General features: G+C 39.2%; 1 protein-coding gene across 4 annotated transcripts in view; it reads left to right on the top strand.

The window, feature by feature from the left end:
- PTPN4 (protein tyrosine phosphatase non-receptor type 4) overlaps positions 1-20,388 on the top strand; it is a 176,603-nt gene that overhangs the window by 43,723 nt on the left and 112,492 nt on the right. For 3 of the 4 annotated variants that reach the window (XR_006679826.1, XM_045287403.1, XM_004711902.2), the window contains exons 3-5: positions 632-739; positions 15,631-15,673; positions 15,769-15,847. Coding sequence is in view for 3 of the 4 variants with exons in the window: in XM_045287403.1 (XP_045143338.1) it covers positions 632-739; positions 15,631-15,673; positions 15,769-15,847 (230 nt within the window). In the remaining variant the exon portion in view is untranslated. The remainder of the gene's footprint in view (positions 1-631; positions 740-15,630; positions 15,674-15,768; positions 15,848-20,388) is intronic. The other variant, XM_045287404.1, reaches the window with a different exon arrangement.

The following is a 20,388-nucleotide window of genomic DNA, read 5'->3' as shown; positions in this document are numbered from 1 at the left end:
TGGGTGGGATAAGAGTTGTATGAGCCCCTAATAAAACGATAAAAAAAAAAGGTTTTTTTGGTGGGGGGGGTCATGAAATAAAACATGCACCATTTCAACCATTTTTACAATATTAGGCTTTTACATTATTTTCTGACTTCTTTATTGAACAATTAATTATTACATGAAAGACATAAGTGTTCAGGAATCCTCCCACATTTATCAGAAGCCTATGGACTGATGGTGTCATGGTTTGAGAACAAAGGGGAAACAGAAGACAACAAACCCCCGCCCCCCGAAAAGGAAAAGAAAGAAATGTGTCTTTAAAATGCAACAGGAAAGTACATATCACATGTAAAAGTGTTATCAATGAAAGGCTTAAATTTTATGCACAGAAGAGTTTCAGTTACACATGATTAAAAATGTCCCACGTGCTGCCATGATCTTCATTGAGTTGTGTTGCACTCTCCTGCACTGCGGTTGCGTTGTGATGCCTTGTGTTGTGCTTTGTTGCAGGCTTGTTTTTTATGTACCATATACATTTGTGGGGGTGTTTTTATTCTCAACAAGTCATTGGTATGGAGACAGTTGAAGATTTAATAGAAGAGTATCCAAACTCACCAGATTAAAGATTCTATTATTTTTCTTTCAGAAACATGATCAGGGCCAAGTTCTGTTGGATATAGTCTTCAAACATCTTGATTTGACTGAGCGTGACTATTTTGGTTTACAATTGACTGACGATTTCACAGATAACCCAGTAAGTTTAAGATGTTGTCTTTCATTTTCTTTTTACTTTTCCTCTCTGTTCATAATTTAAAGTTCTTTCTAATTTATAATATTCACTGATTTAATGTGTTTTTTCTTATTAATTTGATTTGAATGATTAGAGATAATAAATCCTTTGCCTTTGTCCCTTCTGTTATTGATGTTTTATATGTAAGAGGCTCAGTCATTTCAGAGACAGTGCAAATTTATATCCCATGAAAGGACACCTAAGAGTTGTCTGTCAATTGGAGTTATAACCCAAGGAGTGCATGTATTTGCTCATTTAGTTCTCACAGTTACTTTTGGTGAAGGTATCATTAAAATCCTTTCATGGGTGAGAAACTAAGGCTCAGAGCAGTCAGCCTACTTGTTTAATGACACATCGGTGGTTGAGTAGTTGCGAAAGGCATCTACATTGGGTCTGTCTGACTCCACAGCCTACACGCTCTCTTCCTAAGAAAGGATGACGTAGAGATGCATATAAAATCCCATTGGTGTCGAGTAAATCCCAGCTCATGGCAACCCTATAGGACAGAGTACAACAGCCCCAATAGGGTCCTAAGACTGCGAATCTTTGCAGAGGCAGCCGTCCTCAGCTTTCTCCCACAGAGCAGCTGATAGCTTTGAATTGCTGGCCCTTCAATTGGCCATCCGTTATGCCACCAGTCTTCTGACATGTTAAAGAGAGGCAGTAACCATACAAAACAATAGCAATAATGATCCAAAGTCACCTGGTGCAATTCTAAAATAATTTTGGCCCGATTTTATTTCAGAGTTTTAAATCTTTAAGTCTTTCCATGTTTTATATGTATATATGTAATATAAATGTGTGTGCGCATTGTTTAATGCCCACAATACATTCTCAGGGACAGGACATGCATATTGTATGAGCACCATTTATTATATACTACAAATGTTTGTATATATTCAGTATACAATACAATATCAACCCTCTTGCAAGCTGTTGTGGCTCATAGTCTCAGGATTTGCAAATTTGCACCTGCCATTGGCTGCCACTGAACAGCAACCTGGGAGCCTGTAATCAGAAGGCGTGAAGAAATAGCTGCTTCAGTCCAATAACTTTTCCGAAGCATCGACCAGTCAGGTAGTCTGGTCGTGCAAAGGTCAGTAGTTGTTGGGACAGCTGAGCCACTCGAGTATAAGCTGACCTGAATATCAGCCGAGACACCTGATTTTGCCACAGAAACTGCATCAAAAATGTGCTGAAAAACTCCACTTATGCACTAGTATATACAGTATACTTTATTTGGAATAGAGGTATCTTTTGAAGATTTCTTTAACCTAATATAGAAGTCTTAAATTACTGATTTCACCAGGCTTTAGGAAACATAGGGACCCTCACAGAGGGTAATCGTTATTTCAGTAAACTGTTTTAATACATGATTGCTAAAATGCTTACAGTCATCGGATGTCCCTCCTTTAGGCCTTTATCTGTGTCGGTGGCAGTGCTTCAGTTCAAGCTGCGCTACATAGAGCTCTTTGGTAGCCCGCTGAATCATTTTTGCCTTTGGGCTCCTCCGTCATGGTTCTGTCTGGGGAGGAAATGGCTAGGAGACCTGAGGCATAGAGAATTCATTTCAGGGAAAAGTACCAGCATCCAGAGTGAAGAGACAGGAACTGAAAAAGTAGTTTTAATATGACTAAAATATACAGCAAGACAAGAGAGGTGGAAGGTGAGATTTACAGCACTTTGTAAAATCATGAAGTACCTTTTAATGATAAGACTGTTAAACTTTTCCAAAGATGTATTTAAGCACCTTAACATGAAATGTGTCAGTATGATTATAGTGCAGGCAATTAAAAAGAGAACTACAAACCAGAGGCAGTAGGGAGATTGCTGCAGCAGTAAAGCTACTTGGAAACATAATGATTGGCTGTGTATAATGGAGAAAAGATTATGAATGGTAGATAGGACATAAGTCAGTAGTGATTATTCATTGGATTAAAGTGGAGTGGGCTCATGAGAGAAAAAGAAAACTCGGTATCTTTTTTTTTAATTTAAATCATTGTATTAGGGGCTCATACAACTCTTTTCACAATCCATACATACATCATTTTGTCCAGCACATTCATACATATGTTGCCATCATCATTCTCAAAACACCTGCTTTCTACTTGAGCCCTTGGTATCAGCTCCTCATTTCCCCCCCTCCCTCCCCACTTCCCCCTCCCCCAACTCGGTATCTTTAATTTAGTCTTTCTACCACTTGTGTGTTGGTCATACTATGGTAGCTTGCGTGGTCCTGTGACGCAGGAAGCTTATGCCATCAGTATTTCAAGCTGGCTGGCACCTACCAACAATTACGTTTTGGAAAGTTTGTAGATAGAATCATTTAAAATGGTGTTTCTTTCCCCTCTCCAGCCCCCACCCACGTTCATTTACTTTTTGTTAGCAGTAGAGATACCATTCGTTTATGTAGTAATCTTGTATCTTGCAAATTTCCTAATCTTAAATTTAGCTATTTTAAATGTCAAGATTCTCCTACAGAGATTTATCACGTATTATTTCTACTAATTTCAAGTTCCTACTGCTGCTTTTGCAGGGGTCTCTAGGGCCCTCTCTGCATTCATAGTTTAACTGTCAGTAAGAATGGAGGTAGATCTTGTATGTAGTTTTGGGAACTACTGCTTCCTCCGTTCCAGAATTTTTTCCTCAAATTTTGCATATCCTACAAGTCCTGAACTCTGGCCCCATGACAGCTCAACTCAATATGGCCATTACCTGTATTATGAAGGAATTGGAATTGCCTTTAGGCAAAAAGCTACTAATATATAAATTTCCTCCTTTAAATTTTTTCAAGTGGAATTTGCTAGTGTTTCTTCTGCCTGTTATTGGCTGCTCTCCAGTGTTAAATCATACATACATACACATACTTGGCGTGCATATATAGAGAGAGAATATAAAAGTGAGTATCATTAACTGACAGAAATTTTCAGAGTTTATTAGAAGATTGAATGCAAACAACATTGTATCAGAGGAAGAATCAAACCAGAAGAGAACTCACCACAAGAGTGTAGGAGAGGAATCCCATAGAGCAGTGTTTCTCAACCTTCCTAATGCCATGACCCCTTTAATACAGTTCCTCATGTTGTGGTGACCCCCCAACCATAAAATTATTTTTGTTGCTACTTCATAAATGTAATTTTGCTACTGTTATAAATCGGGCCACCCCTGTAAAAGGGTTGTTCGACCCCCAAAGGAGTCGCAACCCACACAGGTTGAGAACCACTGCAGGTACCCGAGTTTCATTGCAAATTAAAGAGGGATTCACAGAAACTAGGTTGCTACAACCAGCTTCTAGGCTTCTGTTTCTCCAGTTCAGGGGTGAGGAACTTTTTTTCTGCCAAGAGACATTGGGATACTTTTAACACTCATGGGCCATGCTGGTTTAATATTTAATTTTGTGATGGGGGATGTGATATGATGTGATGGCTGGAACTGTTTCATATGTGGTCATGTGGTTTCATGGGCCTTATGCAACTTGAGGCCCCACATTCCCCACCCTGCTCTAGTTGAACAGAAGGTAACAGGTACATTTCCTCCTGGGTTAAAGGGGTGTGTGCGCGCACGTGCCACACAAGTGCAAGCAGGAGCAGAGGGATATCATTTTTTTTCTTGGCAATGTGATTATTTACCTTCAAACAGTTATCAATACCTTTGTATATCCTAGGTAGAGGATATAATCCAACAAAACAGCAAATCAATTATGTTTTTAATTTCTGAAATTCATTAATGAATAAGCTTATGCCATAGTGTCAAGATCTGTCTGTAGGGGGAAAACTATAAAACATTATTGGAATAAATAAAGGACATGGATCAATGAAAACCTACCAAGTTAATGATAAAGAAGACAGTGTTAGGAATCTCAATACGATTCTGAGTATCATTTTTTAATTCAGCGAAGTTTGTAGTTAGAATCTGAGCAAAATTTTTTGCTGGGAGAGGGTGATTTTGACAATGTGAGCTTGAAATTTGGAAGATCTGGATAAAAATAACCAAATATATTTTGAAATAGATGAACAACTGTACGTTTTATGTCTGTACCAAAGCAGATGTAAAAATTTAATATGATGAGATACTTGAAATAGTATGACCTTTGGTATAACTATAAATAAAGGGAATAGAAATATCTATCTAGAATCTTTATACTTTTCTTGTTATTGCTACTGTTTGGCCTTAAAGTTGGTCCAGGTTCAAGTTGACCCGATGGGTGTCTAGTAGAACTTCTCAGTAGGGATTTCAAGGCTTCAGTCTTTTGGAAACAGATGATCAGGCTTGTTCTCAGATGCCTCTAGGTAGCTTTGAACCACCAAGCTTTCATCAAATAGTAGAATGATTAACTGTTCATACTACTAGAGGCTCCATATACTAAAAAAAAATTTTTTTAATTGTGAATTAGGTGGGGGAGTTTCTATTTCAGACTATTACCCCTGTGTTCAATTCTAGCCACTCATCAACCTCCCCTGTGTTCTGCTCCATATATTTTTCCAACATGTGGCTATATTCCTGAAATATTTTTGTGTAGAGGATGGGTCTGCTTTTTACAAACTTAGTACAAATTATATAAAATGGGATGTGCCCTCACATAACTTATTTTCATTCAATATTGTTTTTTGAATTTTGTTCCTGTTGATAGCTAAAATTCTAGTTCATTTGTTTGGGTTTTTGTTTTGTTTCTAATTTAACTTATTCTGAATTGGGTGAAGATTTATACAGCAGATTTGTGTTCCACTAAACAGTTCGTAACTTTTTGTTTCATTTCATTAATCCTCACAGTGAAACTTATATTTCTCGGTTGAGAAATACCTTGGTTCTTGGCTTTGCACGAGAACGAATTCACGTGGAAGCATGGTTTGTGATTCAAGGGTTTTTTTATAAAGGATAGAAGAAATTTCTGGTTTTACATTAACGGAACACAGGCAACCTCATGGGACTGCACACCCACACGTGGCAGCCTGATGCCAGAGACTGCTGCACTACCAACCAAAAAGTGGAGGAGCAGCCCCAGGGAAGAAAAGGGGCGGTGGTCTCCAATTTCCGTCCTATAGGGCCTTTGGCTGGGAGGCGTGGTCGACAGTGCTGTTGACCCCATTGGCTGAATTAAGTTCACCTGGCCTACTGTGGGCCAACCCAGCTGTACCACCCACCTGGCTCAGGCTTGAATTGGTGCTTGCCCCTTAGCCTGCATTGGCTTCCAACCTCCTGTAGGGGGCCTTTAGGCATGGAGAGACCAACCCTCTACCCTACTACCTAACAAAACCTCCTTTATCTCACTCCCTGTGTTTTCTGTTTTTAATCCCCCTTTTTGAACCTTTATGAACATTGTCATTGGTAAATGCTGCCCTTTTGATGTCAAATGGTTGATTATTCTACAGGGTACATACTTCCCTAGTGTTATTGTTCTCCCTATAGACTTGGCGATTATTTGTCTGAAAATTGAGCCATGCCTCAAAACTACTCACTGCCATTGACTCTATGAGGACTTACAGCAGCCCCACCCTCTGTTCCACAGGACAGAGCATAGCTACCTCTGTGAGTTTCTTAGACTGTAACTCTTACAGAAGTAGAAAGCCCCACCTTTCTCCCTGAGAATGGTTGGTGGTTTTGAACTACTTACTTTGTAGTTAGCAGCTCACCCCATAACCAGCAGACGGAGTTCATTTCCAGATTTGAAGGATGCTAAGGACATAAACGTAGGGCGTTTGTCAGCTCAGTCCGACCAGTAAGCTTAAATATTTTTTAGTATGGTTTTGAATTTTCTTCCATGTTTTCTCCCATTCAATCTGTGAATTTCTAATGTGATTCTTCTCAGAGCAGTTGGGAGTGGTGGCTGGCCATCATCTAGGTCCTTTGGTCTCAGGGCCGTGCAGGCAGATTTTACGCGATCCATTTGTCCATTGGACAAGTAGTTTCCAAGCCTCTTTGATTTCCTCCCCTCTTCCCTCTAGTTCAGTTGAATTCACTGCTGTAGTGTATTTATGACATGGAGCACTGGTAACATTAATGGCCAAACACCAGTTGCTCCTTGGGATGCCAGACCAAAAATTACAATGTAGGAAATCTTAGGGAGCAGTTTTACGATTGTGTCGTACAGGATTCTCATAAAATGGACTCTACATGATGACATACAAGCGTGTATGCTAGTATGTCTGCACCTTTGGTTAGGTTCCGAAGACAATGTTGCTACATGAAAATTGCAAAACTTCGGTGACCAGATGCTGCTCAGGCTCCAAGAGTCATTTTGGAAGTGGCCACTTGGGGCTGCTCTCACCCCTCCCTGCAGCCTCTGTCCTCACTCATTCTTTGGGCCATAACCTCCCTGCTGGAGGGGCATGTGGGAGTGGTGGGGTAGGGGGGTAGGGGGGTAGGGAAGGTTGACTTAGGCCAGTTCAAAACACAAGGTAGAGTTGATTGGTTCAGAATTTGTAGTCAGCAGGGGCCCCCATTTTTTCCTTGCCTATTTGAAGTTCTGCATGTAAATGCCCACCTACCAACGAGTGGTTCCTACTTCCCCAAGTGTGCTTACTCCTGATCGTGAGGTCCGTGATGAAGTGCCTGATATGCCCTCTTGTCATTGCCCCTTTGCTGCTTATTACAGACTCAGCCCAAACCACAGCTCTGCTTGGATGGCTGGGCAACCACCAGCCTGCTGACTGAACAGGATTCTGTTAGGCTTTGGGGCAAAGGTGCATGTTAATGACCCTGTGCCCTACTCTCTGGCCATTTTTCCTGTATTTCAACTTTATTTACATCTAGACTGGAGATAAGGGTAGGCTGGGAAGAATTAAGACCTGGAGCTCAAGGGGGAAACACTGTCATTGAAAACCAATGATTTATTAACATTGTCATAGTGTGAGCTACTGTATAAGTGAGGAGTATGGATCCAGACTTGCTGCCATTGAGTGGCCCCGTAGGAAAGAGTAGAGCAGCCCTTGTGTGTTGCAGAGACTAATCTTTATAGGAGTTTCAGGAAGCTTTATCTCTCCTCCGTGGAGTGTTTGTGATTTCGAATACCAGCCTTCCAGTTAGTAGCCCAATCAATGTGTAACTACATTATACCAACAGAGCTTGGAAGTGAGATTTATACAATTATAAAATCCCAAACCAAAATGTGTTTTATAGAATTGCACCATGCTTTGTTACAGTTTCAGTTTCTTGAAGGTATTTGAGTTGATTTCAGTTTTTTACTATTATAGCAGCTAGCTCTTGGAGAAAGGCCTGGCATTCTGCTTCTGTAAGCATAGCCGATGTGGCAGTTCAGTTCTGCACACGGGGTTCCGATGAGTTGAAACTAATTGGATGATGGATAACAAGAATAACACTATTAATGAATGCTACTGCTAACTGAAATGTTAAAGGATTGTGTCTACCCCGTCACATTTCAGAATAAAGACCTGAAATCTAAGAGGGAAGAACAAAAGTATTACTACTAGGATTTTAGTTCATACTCACATGGGATTATTCTAAACAAAATAGGTTTAAATATGTCTCTGCAATCAGTTAATGTGGGGGATTTCAAAAGGGAAGTGTTGGTAGGTAATTTTTTAAGTACATTGGACGATCATGGTGTCTAATTGAAGAAATTTTAAGAACATCAAAAACTGTGTTGATGAGGAAAAGACCAGGAAAGTTTGTACTGGAGAATTTTCACTATGCTAATTCAAAGCTGCGTAGTCTTCAGTGTTAGCAAGGATTGTCTTTATAGAACTTCCTTGGGAAATCTTTCCTCATCCACTTTATTTTATCTATCTATCTATCTATCTATCTATCTATCTATCTATCTATCTATCTATCTATCTATCTATCTATCTATCTATTCATAATCATTTTATTGGGGTCTCATACAACTCTTATCACAATCCATACATACATCAGTTGTATAAAGCACATTGGTACGTTCGTTACCCTCATCATTCTCAAAACATTTGCTCTCCATGTAAGCCCCAGGCATCAGCTCCTCATTTTACCCCCTCCCTCCCTGCTCCCCCCTCCCTCATGAACCCTTGATAATTTATAAATTATTATTTTGTCGTATCTTACACTGTCTGACATCTCCCTTCACCCACTTTTCTGTTGTCCTTCCCCCAAGGAGGAGGTTATATGTAGATCCTTGCAATCGTCCTGGATTCCCTGTGTTTCCAGTTCCTATCTGTTCCAGTGTACATTCTCTGGTCTAGCCAGATTTGTAAGGTAGAATTGGGATCATGATAGTGGTGGGGCCGTGGGGGAGAAGCATTTAGGAACTCCTGACTGGAATAGGAAAGCCTTCTTTCTACCACAGAACAGTTTGTGGTTTTGAACTGCTAACCTTATGGTTAGTAGCCCTATGGGAAGACATTATGCCACCAGGACTCTTCTTTAAAGTGACATCTTTAAAAGATCTTTTCCAGCAGATTTGCTCAATGCCAACATGTCATTTGGTTTCATGATTGCTGTTTCCATGAGCTTTGGTTATGGATCCAAATAAAAAGAAATCTTTGATAACTTCAATATTCACTTATGATGTTAATACATTGATTCAGTTGTGAGGATTTTTTTGTGTTCTGCACATGAGAAATGCAACACCTTCATATTAAGGCTGCATTCTGTGATCTTCATCAGTAAGTGCTTCAAATTCTCTTAGCTCCCAGCATACATGATTATAGTATATGCATATCACATATTGTTAATGAAACTTCTTCCAATTCTGATGTCACATTCTTCATATAATTCCAGCTTCTCAAATTATTGGAAAACCACGTTGTTGTTCTTGTTCGGCACCCTTAAATTGGTTCCAAATCTTAGCTACCCTTTATGCCAAGCATTGCCTGGTCCTGTGTCACCCTCACAGTTCTTATATTGAGCCCGTTGGTGCAGCCCCTGTGTGAGTACACCCTGCAGAAAGCCTCCCTGATTTTCAGTGACCCGCTGCCTCACTGCACATGACGTCCTTCTCCACGGACTGGTCTCTCCTGACAGCATGTCCAAAGTACTTGAGAGAGTGTCTCACCGCCCTCCTCTCCAAAGACCTCTCTGGCTATACTTCTTCCAAGATTGATTGGTTTGTTCTTTTGTCAGTCCATGGTTCTTTCAATATTCTTTGCCAGCACCATCATTCAGACACATCCATTCTTCTTTGGTCTTCCATAATCAGTGCCCAACTTTCACATACACGTGAGGCAGTTCCATAGCTTGGGTCAGGTGCACATTAGTCCTCAAAGTAACACCTTGATCTTCAACACTTTAAAGAGGACACGTGCAGCAAATTTACCCAATTTATTGAGTCATTTTATTTCAACTCCTGATTCTTTTGGGGTATTGGCCCCCAACAAGTCATTAGGAGCGACTTTGTGATTACAGAAAATAAAACAGACAGTGGGGCATAGGGGCTCCTTGTCCCTATGTCAGGATCAAGGTAGGCAACTATATTTTTCAGTGAGTATATGTAATCATAGGGCCAGAGTGAACATGTAATAGAGTGAATGGGCAAATGGCCTCGCCTCATATATCCCTGAGCTCTACCCAGAGGAGCAATCAGTATCAGAAGGAAGAGAATGAACTGCTCTTTAGGGTGGGATAGTCTAAGTGCTCTTAATTACAGCCGACCTCCAGGCGCACAGTGAACAGCCAGCTCCTCATTTTCCCCCTCCCCCTCCCTCATGCACCCTTGATAATTTATAAATTATTGTTTTTTCATGTCTTACACTGACGATGTCTCCCTTCACCTACTTTTCTGTTGTCCATCCCCCAGGGAGGGCATTATGTGTAGATCATTGTGATCGGTTCCCCTTTTCTCCCCCCACCTTCCCTTTCCCCTCCTGGTATTGCTACTCTCAATATTGGTCCTGAGGGGTTTTATCTGTCTTGGGTTCCCTGTGTTTCCAGGTCTTATCTGTACCAATGTACATTCTTTGATCTAGCCGGTTTTATGAGGTAGAATTGGGGTCATAATATTGGGTGGGTGGGGGGAGCATTCAAGAACTAGAGGAAAGTTGTGTGTTTCATCTGTGCTATCCTGCACCTTGACTGGCTTGTCTCTTCCTTGTGACCCTTCTGTAAGGGGATGTCAGTTGTCTACAGATGGGCTTTGGGTCTCCACTCCGTACTCCCCCTCTTTCACAGTGATAAGATGTTTTGTTCTGGGTCTTTGATGCCTGATAACCTGATCCTGTCGACACCTCATGATCTCACACAGGCGAGGCCATCTTTTTTTGTTTTTAAGTTTCATTGGCACTTCATCCACATATCACATAATTCAATAGTTCAGTCATATCAAGAATTATACAGTCTTTACTGTAATCAATTTTAGGTCATTTTCTTCCTTGTACTGATTGTTACTTGTGTGATTTTTGTTTTCCAATTTTGGCAAAAATATTCACAACAATCAACCATTTGGTTTTATAGGCTTTACTTTTTGTAACCTTCATCCACATCATTATGGTTGACTCTCCTTGAGAAGGCAGCTCTTCCTCAGTCATACTTTGAATGACCTTGGGCTCTCCTCTTCTGGCACCATCTCTGATGTGTTTTGATTCTATCCGTAAGGTTTAAGTGACTAGTTCCTTAGGTATGGTAGACTATTCCTTCTTCATAGTCTGTTCTTAATATTGAAGCTCTGCTGAAACCGGTTCACTTTTGGTGGCCCTGCTGGTATTTGAGATACTGGTGACATAGCTCCGAGCAGCACACAAGCCACCACAGCATGACAAACTGACAGACAAGTGGTGCAACAGTAACCTACGAACCATATTCTTAGCGACCACCTTGGGAAAAACATCCGTAAGCTTTGAGGGGTGGCAGAGTGTGTGCAAGCATGGTATGGGGTCTTAGGGTGTCTTAAAGATCTTGCTCAGAATTTACATTTTAATAATTCCATGTGTATAAGTGGCACATAATCACAAAACTTCATTACCTAAATATACCTGACATGTAGCCTTACTAATTTTAAATGTTAAAATTTAATTTGATTATTTTCATTAACCTTTACCATCTCCAGAGGGACTAAATTATACAAAATACGTGTGGATACATAAACAAAATGTGATATATTCATACAATGGAACATTATTTGGATCTTAGAAGGAAGAAAGTATATTGTGAAATCTACAATATGGTTGAACCATGAGAACATTATGCCAGGCACAAAGGGCCTCATAATGTTCATATGCAAGGTCCAGAGTAGGCAAATTCATAAAAAACAAAATTAGTGAGTGCCATGAGAATATTGGGACTAACTGCTAGTTAACTCCGGACTTTTCTTTTGGGGGATGGAAAGAGCCTGCTGTTCAGTGGTGGTGCTACAGTGAATATATTAGAGTGCACTGAAGTGTCCTTTTTTAAGGGCTTTATTTTATGTGAAATGTACCTCAGTAAAATACTGTTGTTTAAACAAGTAATGCTGAGTCTTTGGTTACATTCATTTTATATTTTCATAAATAGTACCTTGTAGTCCTTCATTGAGATGATATCTTTTTTATCTTTTTACAAGCTATCTATGAGAATACCTGTTGCCCTCACACTGATGCTGTCATTGTATGTAATCAATTTTAATCATTGCCCATATGATTGTTGAAAAATAATATAGAATATCTTTTCTATATTCCTTTTATATAGCCTTGCTGTAAACTTCTATTCATCTCCATGCCTGTTTTTCTGTTAATGTTCTTTCATATATTTATTTTAAGAATGAATGTCTTTATAGTTTTTTTCCAGTTTTCTCTGACTTAATAGTGGATTTTACCATGATTGTCATCTTTACCATGATTGCCTTATTTACTGTGAGGGAAACTAACCCCTAATACATCATCACAGGTCCAGTAGGCGCATTTGTATGGCGATAATAAGTAAAGATTATAGTAAAGTCCTAGAGAGCATGAGAGATAGAAGAGAGATTGAAATAATGGAGTCAGACACATTTCATGGTAGCATGCTTACCTCAGCTCCACTTGGTGGTCCTCCTGGGGGAGAGCGAGAGTGAGAGCAGGGGCCACAGAGACTTTTATTGCTAACCAAGACTCTAACTTCTTAGGGGGGTGTGATTTCAGGTAACCACACGTCACAGGAAGGGGCAGTACAAGAGGCATACACATCATAGGAAGGGGATGTACAATAGGCATAAATGTGACAGGAAGGGGATGAGCTAGGGGTGTGCACATAGGAATGGGAAGGACTAGAGGTATACACGTGACAAGATGGGCAGACCCTAGACTCAATATGGCAGCCTAACCTTGGTCACCCTTGGGTGGGCTTGACCTCTTGGGTCTCCTACAAGGAAATAAATAGTCAACTCCTATCCTTACAGAAGGGAGTGGATCCTACTTGTGGGATAAACAGTGGTAACTGCTTGCTCTAGATGGCTGATAACCCTTAGGGAGAATAACCCCTGACCTACTCCTGTTGACCTCCAAGTGTATAGTCATTCGCCACGTGTAACAAGCAGCTAAGTTTGGCATATATTTGGGGGAGACCACTTGGGAGAAATCTTTCTATTTCCCACAATTTACCAACTATCTCACTATCCAACATTCACTTTTAATGACGGTAGTAAAATATCTGACTGTTTTGTATATTAACAACATGTGTTTGGCAGTAGTGATAAGATGTGCAAGACTAAAGGAATGCTAGTTGTGACATTGAAGTTACCTGTCAACTTGGTTGCCACGTTTCTCAGTAATTTGCCACTTATACAGTCTAGTCACAGTTCATTTTGTGATCTGATGTGATCATTCTTTATTTTTTTCATTAACACCAGATTTCACATAATGAAACCTAACCAGGTCAGTACGTGAGAATTGGTTTTATGGTATGTATTAGAGAGCATCCTATCTCATTGACATCTTTGATGAGGGTTATTAATTTTCCCAGTGCATGCTAATAGACTTATTGTGCCTTAGGTTTCCACATTTTAAAAAAGGACCTTATAAGCAAGACAGGTTCTGGATAGATAAGCCTCCTCCTGCTACTTACAGCAACAAAAACTCACCTGTTTCCATTGAGTTGATTTCAACCCTATACAACAGAGAGGAACTGCCCCATAGGGTTTCCAAGGGTGTAAATCTGATGGAAGCAGACGGCCACATTTTTCTCCTGACGAGCTGGCTTCAAGGTACTGACCTTTCAAGATCTTAGCCATTGTGCCTCCAGAGAATGATTAACTGACCCCAAATTTTGACTTTTGAGAAGCATGAAAGTGAATGAGTTTAAATGAATGAGCATTAAAATTGATGAGTTTTCTTAGAAAATGCGCAGGGGGAAAAGTCACCAGATTAGTCAGTAGTTGTGTGATAAAATGGATAAATATATGGCTAGAGAGGGGAAACAAATGTACCAAGTGGATGTGAAACCCAGTTGATTATTGGCCAATAAACATATTTTTACTCCAACTTTTGAGTCATGCAGCTTCAACAAAGAAGCCCCATGCTAGAGAGATAGTAATCAGTATTGAATGAAAAGAGATTTTATTCCTAACCTCATTAAACAGGTACACCACCTAACCATTACAGTTGAGCAAGTGTTAGGAGGGAATTTAATGGTCCTGTTTGTTTATAGAAAGTATCACGTTAAGTAGTGACTGCATAGTGTATTTTTGATAGTGTGGTCAGTGAAGGTTTTCCTGAGGGAGGTAGCTTTTATGCTGAGACCTACAGGTTAAGGAAAACCAGTCAGCCACAGTAAAGCTAAAGGAGGACTTTCTATACCAGGGAAAGCTTGGGAGGGTTCAGAACGTGGCCTCTTTGAGAAACCAAAAGAGGCCATTATGATTGCAACTCAGGTTAGTTGAGGTGGGAGAAGGAAGGCAGAAACCCTGCAAGCCTTGGCTTTAAATGTAGCATTGAAAATGACCAAGAGGAGGTAAACAATGGAATGACGTGATTAGGTTAATTCTTTAAAAAACCATTGAGTTTCTATATGCAGAGTGAAGAAGAAGCCGGTAAGAAATGAAGCAAGGAGTGGAATTAAGCTATCGTGAGAGTCTAGACAAGAGATGAGGGTGGAAAACATTGATAAATGGTGGATATATGGAGGGGAAAGATTCATGGATTGCTCTCAGGTGATATTTATTTCATGTGTTCTGCATGGGATCAAGTTTGAATAGTTGGAGTTAGGTGTATAAGTAATGATAGATAATGTTTATTTGTGCTTAGAAAATACTTCCACATCTATCACCTCATTTGGGGTCTTTAATTTTTTTAAACGTTTTGGCAGTTGAAATAATTTTCTTAATTCAGTAGTTTTCCTGAATGGAGCTCAACTTGGCATTCATAATTCTCACAGGAAACAACAAAAAGACTATAGGATATAGTAGAACTGTCCCAGAGGGTTTCCAAAGCTATAAATCTTTCTGGAGACAACTGCCACTTATTTCTCTCACGCAGCAGCTGATGGGTTAGAATCACCGAACTCTAGGTTTCCGTCTGCTTTAATTATAGTGCCAACAATACTCCTGTGTTATGTACTAAACAGGTTTGAAATGGTAACATTTCTTTTAGAGTAGATTCTGTAAATTTTGTCTGAATGAGAGTATAAAGTCCAATGTAGTTTTATGGAAAGGTAAAGAGAATTTTTTAAAATTGTAAACTGTTATAAAATCTATTTATATAAATAAATGAAATTACTTTAGAATGTTTCACTTATTAATCATTTTTCACTTGTGGAATAGATAACTGTACACTGTATATTTTGATGTGAAATTCAAATCAAAGCTCAGTAAATTCATTGAATAACTTCTAACATAACTCAGTTATATTTGGTATAAACAATAGTGTCTGTAATTTAATGTTTTTTACCTAGGCCTGTTTTAAAAATGTAAATTTTAGTGTTAATCTACAAATGGAATCATTTTCACTAGTTTCTCAAGAATATTTCTCAAATATATTTTTCAGAGGTGGCTGGATCCAAATAAGCCAATAAGGAAGCAGCTAAAGAGTGAGCATACATATTTATTTGATGTTTTACAAGTATATATTTTGAAAGATAAAGAATTAATATAATCTGATTAATTAGAACTACTTTTATTCTAGGAGGATCTCCTTACAATTTGAACTTTAGAGTCAAATTTTTTGTAAGTGACCCCAACAAATTACAAGAAGAATATACAAGGTAGGTTTATGTAGCTTATTTTTCTTGAAAATATCTTCAAAATTATAATATGAAAATTTGAAACAAGTTAGGCAAAAATAAGATTACCATACTAGAGTTCTGAGCCTTCCTACCAGCGCACATGTGGATAAGTTATGAATGTTCCAAGTTCATATTCTCTTTCTCCCCTCTGAGCATAGCTTTCGGGGTTTGAATCCCACAGAGGTCTTTCCCAGCCACAGACAGCCCTTGAGCCATGTAGATCGAGAACTTTTCTATGTGTTAAATTAGCAAGCGTTGCTATAACTAAGTAAGAATTTGCTGCAATTTTGTCCAACAGATTTTTGTAGTAGCACTTTTGCCTGAGTTTTCTTCTCATATCAAAAACTATTATATTTACTGTGTTCTATGATTTTATTGAGAACATAGAATTCCATACAACTTAACTCAGCCTTTCTGTGGAGGAATCTTGGCCAGTAGTTGTCTTTTTACTCCGAGTAGTTTAATCTCACAATAATTATAAAGGCAGTTGTCCGAGAATATTTTAGCATCTTCATGTCTTACCCTGCCCATTTTACTTTTTATTCTTAAATCTGCATTTATGTTGCTGTTTAATTGACTTATATCTGATAACGTGTAGACAAGAATGATTCAAATGATCATCTTGGTAGTATATATGAATGTTGGGTGAAATCTTTAAGGTGGAAATGGCAGGGCTAGAGATGGGGTGTTAAAATACTCTGAAAGGTAACCCTGAGCTTAAAGGACAGAATTAGTTGCTGGATGCCAGGGAAATGAGAAAGGGTTTTAAAAAGATCATAGAAAATTTCAGAGTTCCAGTCACATTTTAAAGCCCCTTGATATTTATCTTCTGTGTAAGTCTCAGCAAAATCAGTAACTATATCAGAATTACTCTAAAAAATAATCACTGTTTAAAAAATCCATACCTAAGTAGACTGAGCATTCAATTTTAATGTATAAGTTATATTATACTACTAATATGAGAAGGGATAACAAAATGATAAAATTATTTCATTGACCCTAGTTGCCCATCCTAAGGTATTTTCAATAGTATACCAAGTAAGGAAAGTTAATTGACATTCTGAAGAGTTCTTTTCTGTGTGTTTGTTGGGAAGCACGACATTACTTCTCTTTAATAACAGGAGATGTTGGGAAGGTGAATATTAGATGTTCCTAGTGTTTGAAGCTTACAGTACAGGGCAAGCTAATTTATCTTGAAAAGCAAACTTGTGTTTTATGAATACCTTTTGGTTTGAATACTGTATTCTTTGACCAGTCAGATTCATTGTTATTGTTAAATAAAGTAATAAAATTATTATTTTTTATCAATAAGTAAGTCACAATATAAAAAATTTGGATGAATTGCAAGGGAAACTCCTGAATTAATGAAAATGGCTTCATTGATAAATCAATAGGTCTACTTGGTACAAAAGAAAAGCCCCCCCGCCCCCAATTGGGAACAGCACAAAGATCACTGCGACTGGGGTGTATATTGGTTGGGGGTAGAGAATCAGTTCTGGCTCTCTCCCCTTTAGCCCCAGCTCCATCTCATTGATCATATCATCCAATCTTTTTCAGCAAACACAACATCTTAGATTTCCCTCAAGTTGTAATCATTGCAGGGCAGAGAGAAATAGGGTTTGTGGGGCAGGAATTACTACTGTCTTGGGTGAGAGTTCTCAACTCAGAATGAAACTTTTACATGTGGCAGAGAAAAAGAAAGAAAAGTCGAGTTTGGAAGTCATCGAGGAGTTAACTTGTGCTCAAGCCATCAGTCTTGTTTTCACTAGAACCATTTATTTTTAAAAAGCATTGTAATAGAATGTGATGGAATTTTGTAGGTGGTGGTGTTTGGTTAGATGGGATAAGAGGTCTGATTTTTTTTGTATTCCCAAACTGAGCCAAGAGAGTTGCCCATGTGTTCCAGAACGGAGCTCTACTTTGTAGGGTTTCTCCTTCTTCTTCTTCCTCTTCCTCTTCTCTGTACAGAAGGAGATCCCTGGGTCTGTCTTTCACTGGTTCCTCTGGGTGGGTCTCACCACCACCTTTTATGTTACTAGTAGTGTAGCACAAACTAAGAGTGCTCCCTATGAATCTTTATTTCATAAGCATGCTGTAAATCAATGATTCTCTATTCCTACTACAATTTCAACTCTTTTTTTAAAAAATCGTTTTATTAGGGGCTCCTACAACTCTTATCACAGTCCATACATACATCAATTGTGTAAAGCACATTTGTACATTCATTGCTTCATCATTCTCAAAACATTTGCTCTCCACTTAAGCCCCTGGCATCAGGTCCTCTGTTTTTCCCCTCCCTCCCTGCTCCCCCCTCCCTCATGAACCCTTGATAATTTATAAATTATTATTTTGTCATATCTTGCCCTGTCCGACGTCTCCCTTCACCCACTTTTCTGTTGTCTGTCCCCCAGGTAGGAAGTCACATGTAGATCCTTTTAATTGGTTCCTCCTTTCCAACCCTCTCTCTACCCTCCCAGTATCTCCACTCACACCACTGGTCCTAAAGGGATCATCCGCCCTGGATTCCCAGTTCCTATCTGTACCAGTGTACATCCTCTGGTCTAGCCAGACTTGCAAGGTAGAATTGGGATCATGATAGTGGGGGGCGGAGGAAGCATTTAGGAACTAGAGGAAAGTTGTATTTTCATTGTTGCTACATCGCACCCTGTCTGGCTCGTCTCCTCCCCGAGACCCCTCTGCAAGGGGATCTCTAGTGGCCTACACAAATGGGCTTTGGGTCTCCACTCCGCACTCCCCACCTCATTCACTGTGGTAAGATTTTTTGTTCTGATGATGCCTGATACCTGATCCCTTTGACACCTTGTGATCACACCAGCTGGTGTGCTTCTTCCATGTGGGCTTTGTTGCTTCTGAGCTAGATGGCTACTTAATGCTTGAGCCACATCCCTATCTATTCTGATTTAATAGAAGTGGACTTCAAAAAGTTTGTGGAAAAGCGGGAAAAGGTTTTGGAATTTTTCCCTGAACTTTTTGAAGTCCTTATAAATGTCCCAGGTGGAATTTGTACATGAATATATACAAGTTTTTCTAGGTGAGTCTCATATGTAGCCAGGGTAAGAAGTACCCTTGTAACACTTTAGTGTTTAGTGATGTTTGTGATTACTCAGGTAACCTTAAAGACAGTTGCCATATTTTAAGGACTAGTTTTTAGGCCACACAAAATCGAAAACCTGCTACATTTCCTTCCCGTGAGGTTTACTTTGAGATTTAGTAGCGCTTCCTTCAAGTTAAACATCATTCAGGGTTACCAGGAGCAGAACATCGATTAGCATTTTCTAGGTTATTCTTAGGAATGATGAGAATATGAATGACATTTACTTCATATCTTTATATTTTGCCTAAGTGTACTCAAAAACAAAACGGGCGCCCTGGTGGTATAGTTGTTACGAGTTGGACTGCGGTCCTCATGGTTGGCGGTTCGAAATCACCAGCAGCTCCTCGGGTGAAAGACTGGGCTTTCTCCCATAAACAGTTACAGTCTTGGAAACCCTCCTGGGTTCAGGGTGGGTGGGGGTAGGGGTGGGTGTCTGACTCAGCACTGACTTGATGGCAGTGAGTTGAGATGTTACTGAGTTCATGGTATCAGTTATTGTATGACTTAGGAAAGTTATATTATTTTTACAACTTAAATGTCTTTCCTACAGTCATCATCTTAAAAGCCATATTGTACTTTTACCACCGTGCTTAGGGCCCATGAGTAAAATTAGGCAAGAGCAGTTAACATTCATGTAGTATGTACAATACTGTGTCAAGAGCTGTCATGATCTTTAAATCCTAACTCAAAGATTGTTTTTGAGCTTTAAACTTTTAGTGGTGCAATTAACTAAATATGACAGAAGTATAACTTTCCTGGATTGAGTCATGTATGAATCCTAACAGGGACTTCATTTGCCTCTCTTATATATTGAACCAAGATATTTGTATTAAAGAACATAATTAGATTTTTTTCCTCCTAATGAATAGCCAATTCCATGGAAACCTGAATTACATGTGAGAATTTGATTCTTGTTTTGAAGAACTTTAATCAGCTAAAGAAATAGAATTTTCAAAAAAATTTAGGTTCTGTAGTTTTTAAATGTGTGTGATATATATAAATCCAGTGATAATAACTAGTATCTTTTATGATGTTTTACTCTTGGAATATGTACCCTTTTTATAAGTGGGTTAGTTAAAAGATTGAAAACCAGAAAATTTGGCCTTCTGGCAGTGTTATCTGTCACTGGTAACTTAGCATAGCAGGGGTTGAACTGTATTCCCTTCTTTTTTTTTTTTTAATTATTTTATTGAGGGCTCGAACAATTCTCATCACAGTCCATACATACATCCGTTGAGTCAAGCACATATGTACCTTGCCCTCATCAATCTCAAAACATTTGCCCTCTACTTTAGCCCTCAATATCGTTTGCTCGTTTCCCCCCTCCCCCTCTCCCTCCTGAACCCTTCGTAATTCATAAATTATTATAGTTTTGTCATAAGTTACACTGTCCGATGTCTCCCTC

This window comes from Echinops telfairi, unplaced genomic scaffold, assembly GCF_000313985.2.
Source record: "Echinops telfairi isolate 266 unplaced genomic scaffold, ASM31398v2 ScPeMD7_15;HRSCAF=58, whole genome shotgun sequence".
Taxonomy (NCBI): Eukaryota; Metazoa; Chordata; class Mammalia; order Afrosoricida; family Tenrecidae; genus Echinops; species Echinops telfairi.
This window is presented reverse-complemented; position numbering and strand designations above follow the sequence as displayed.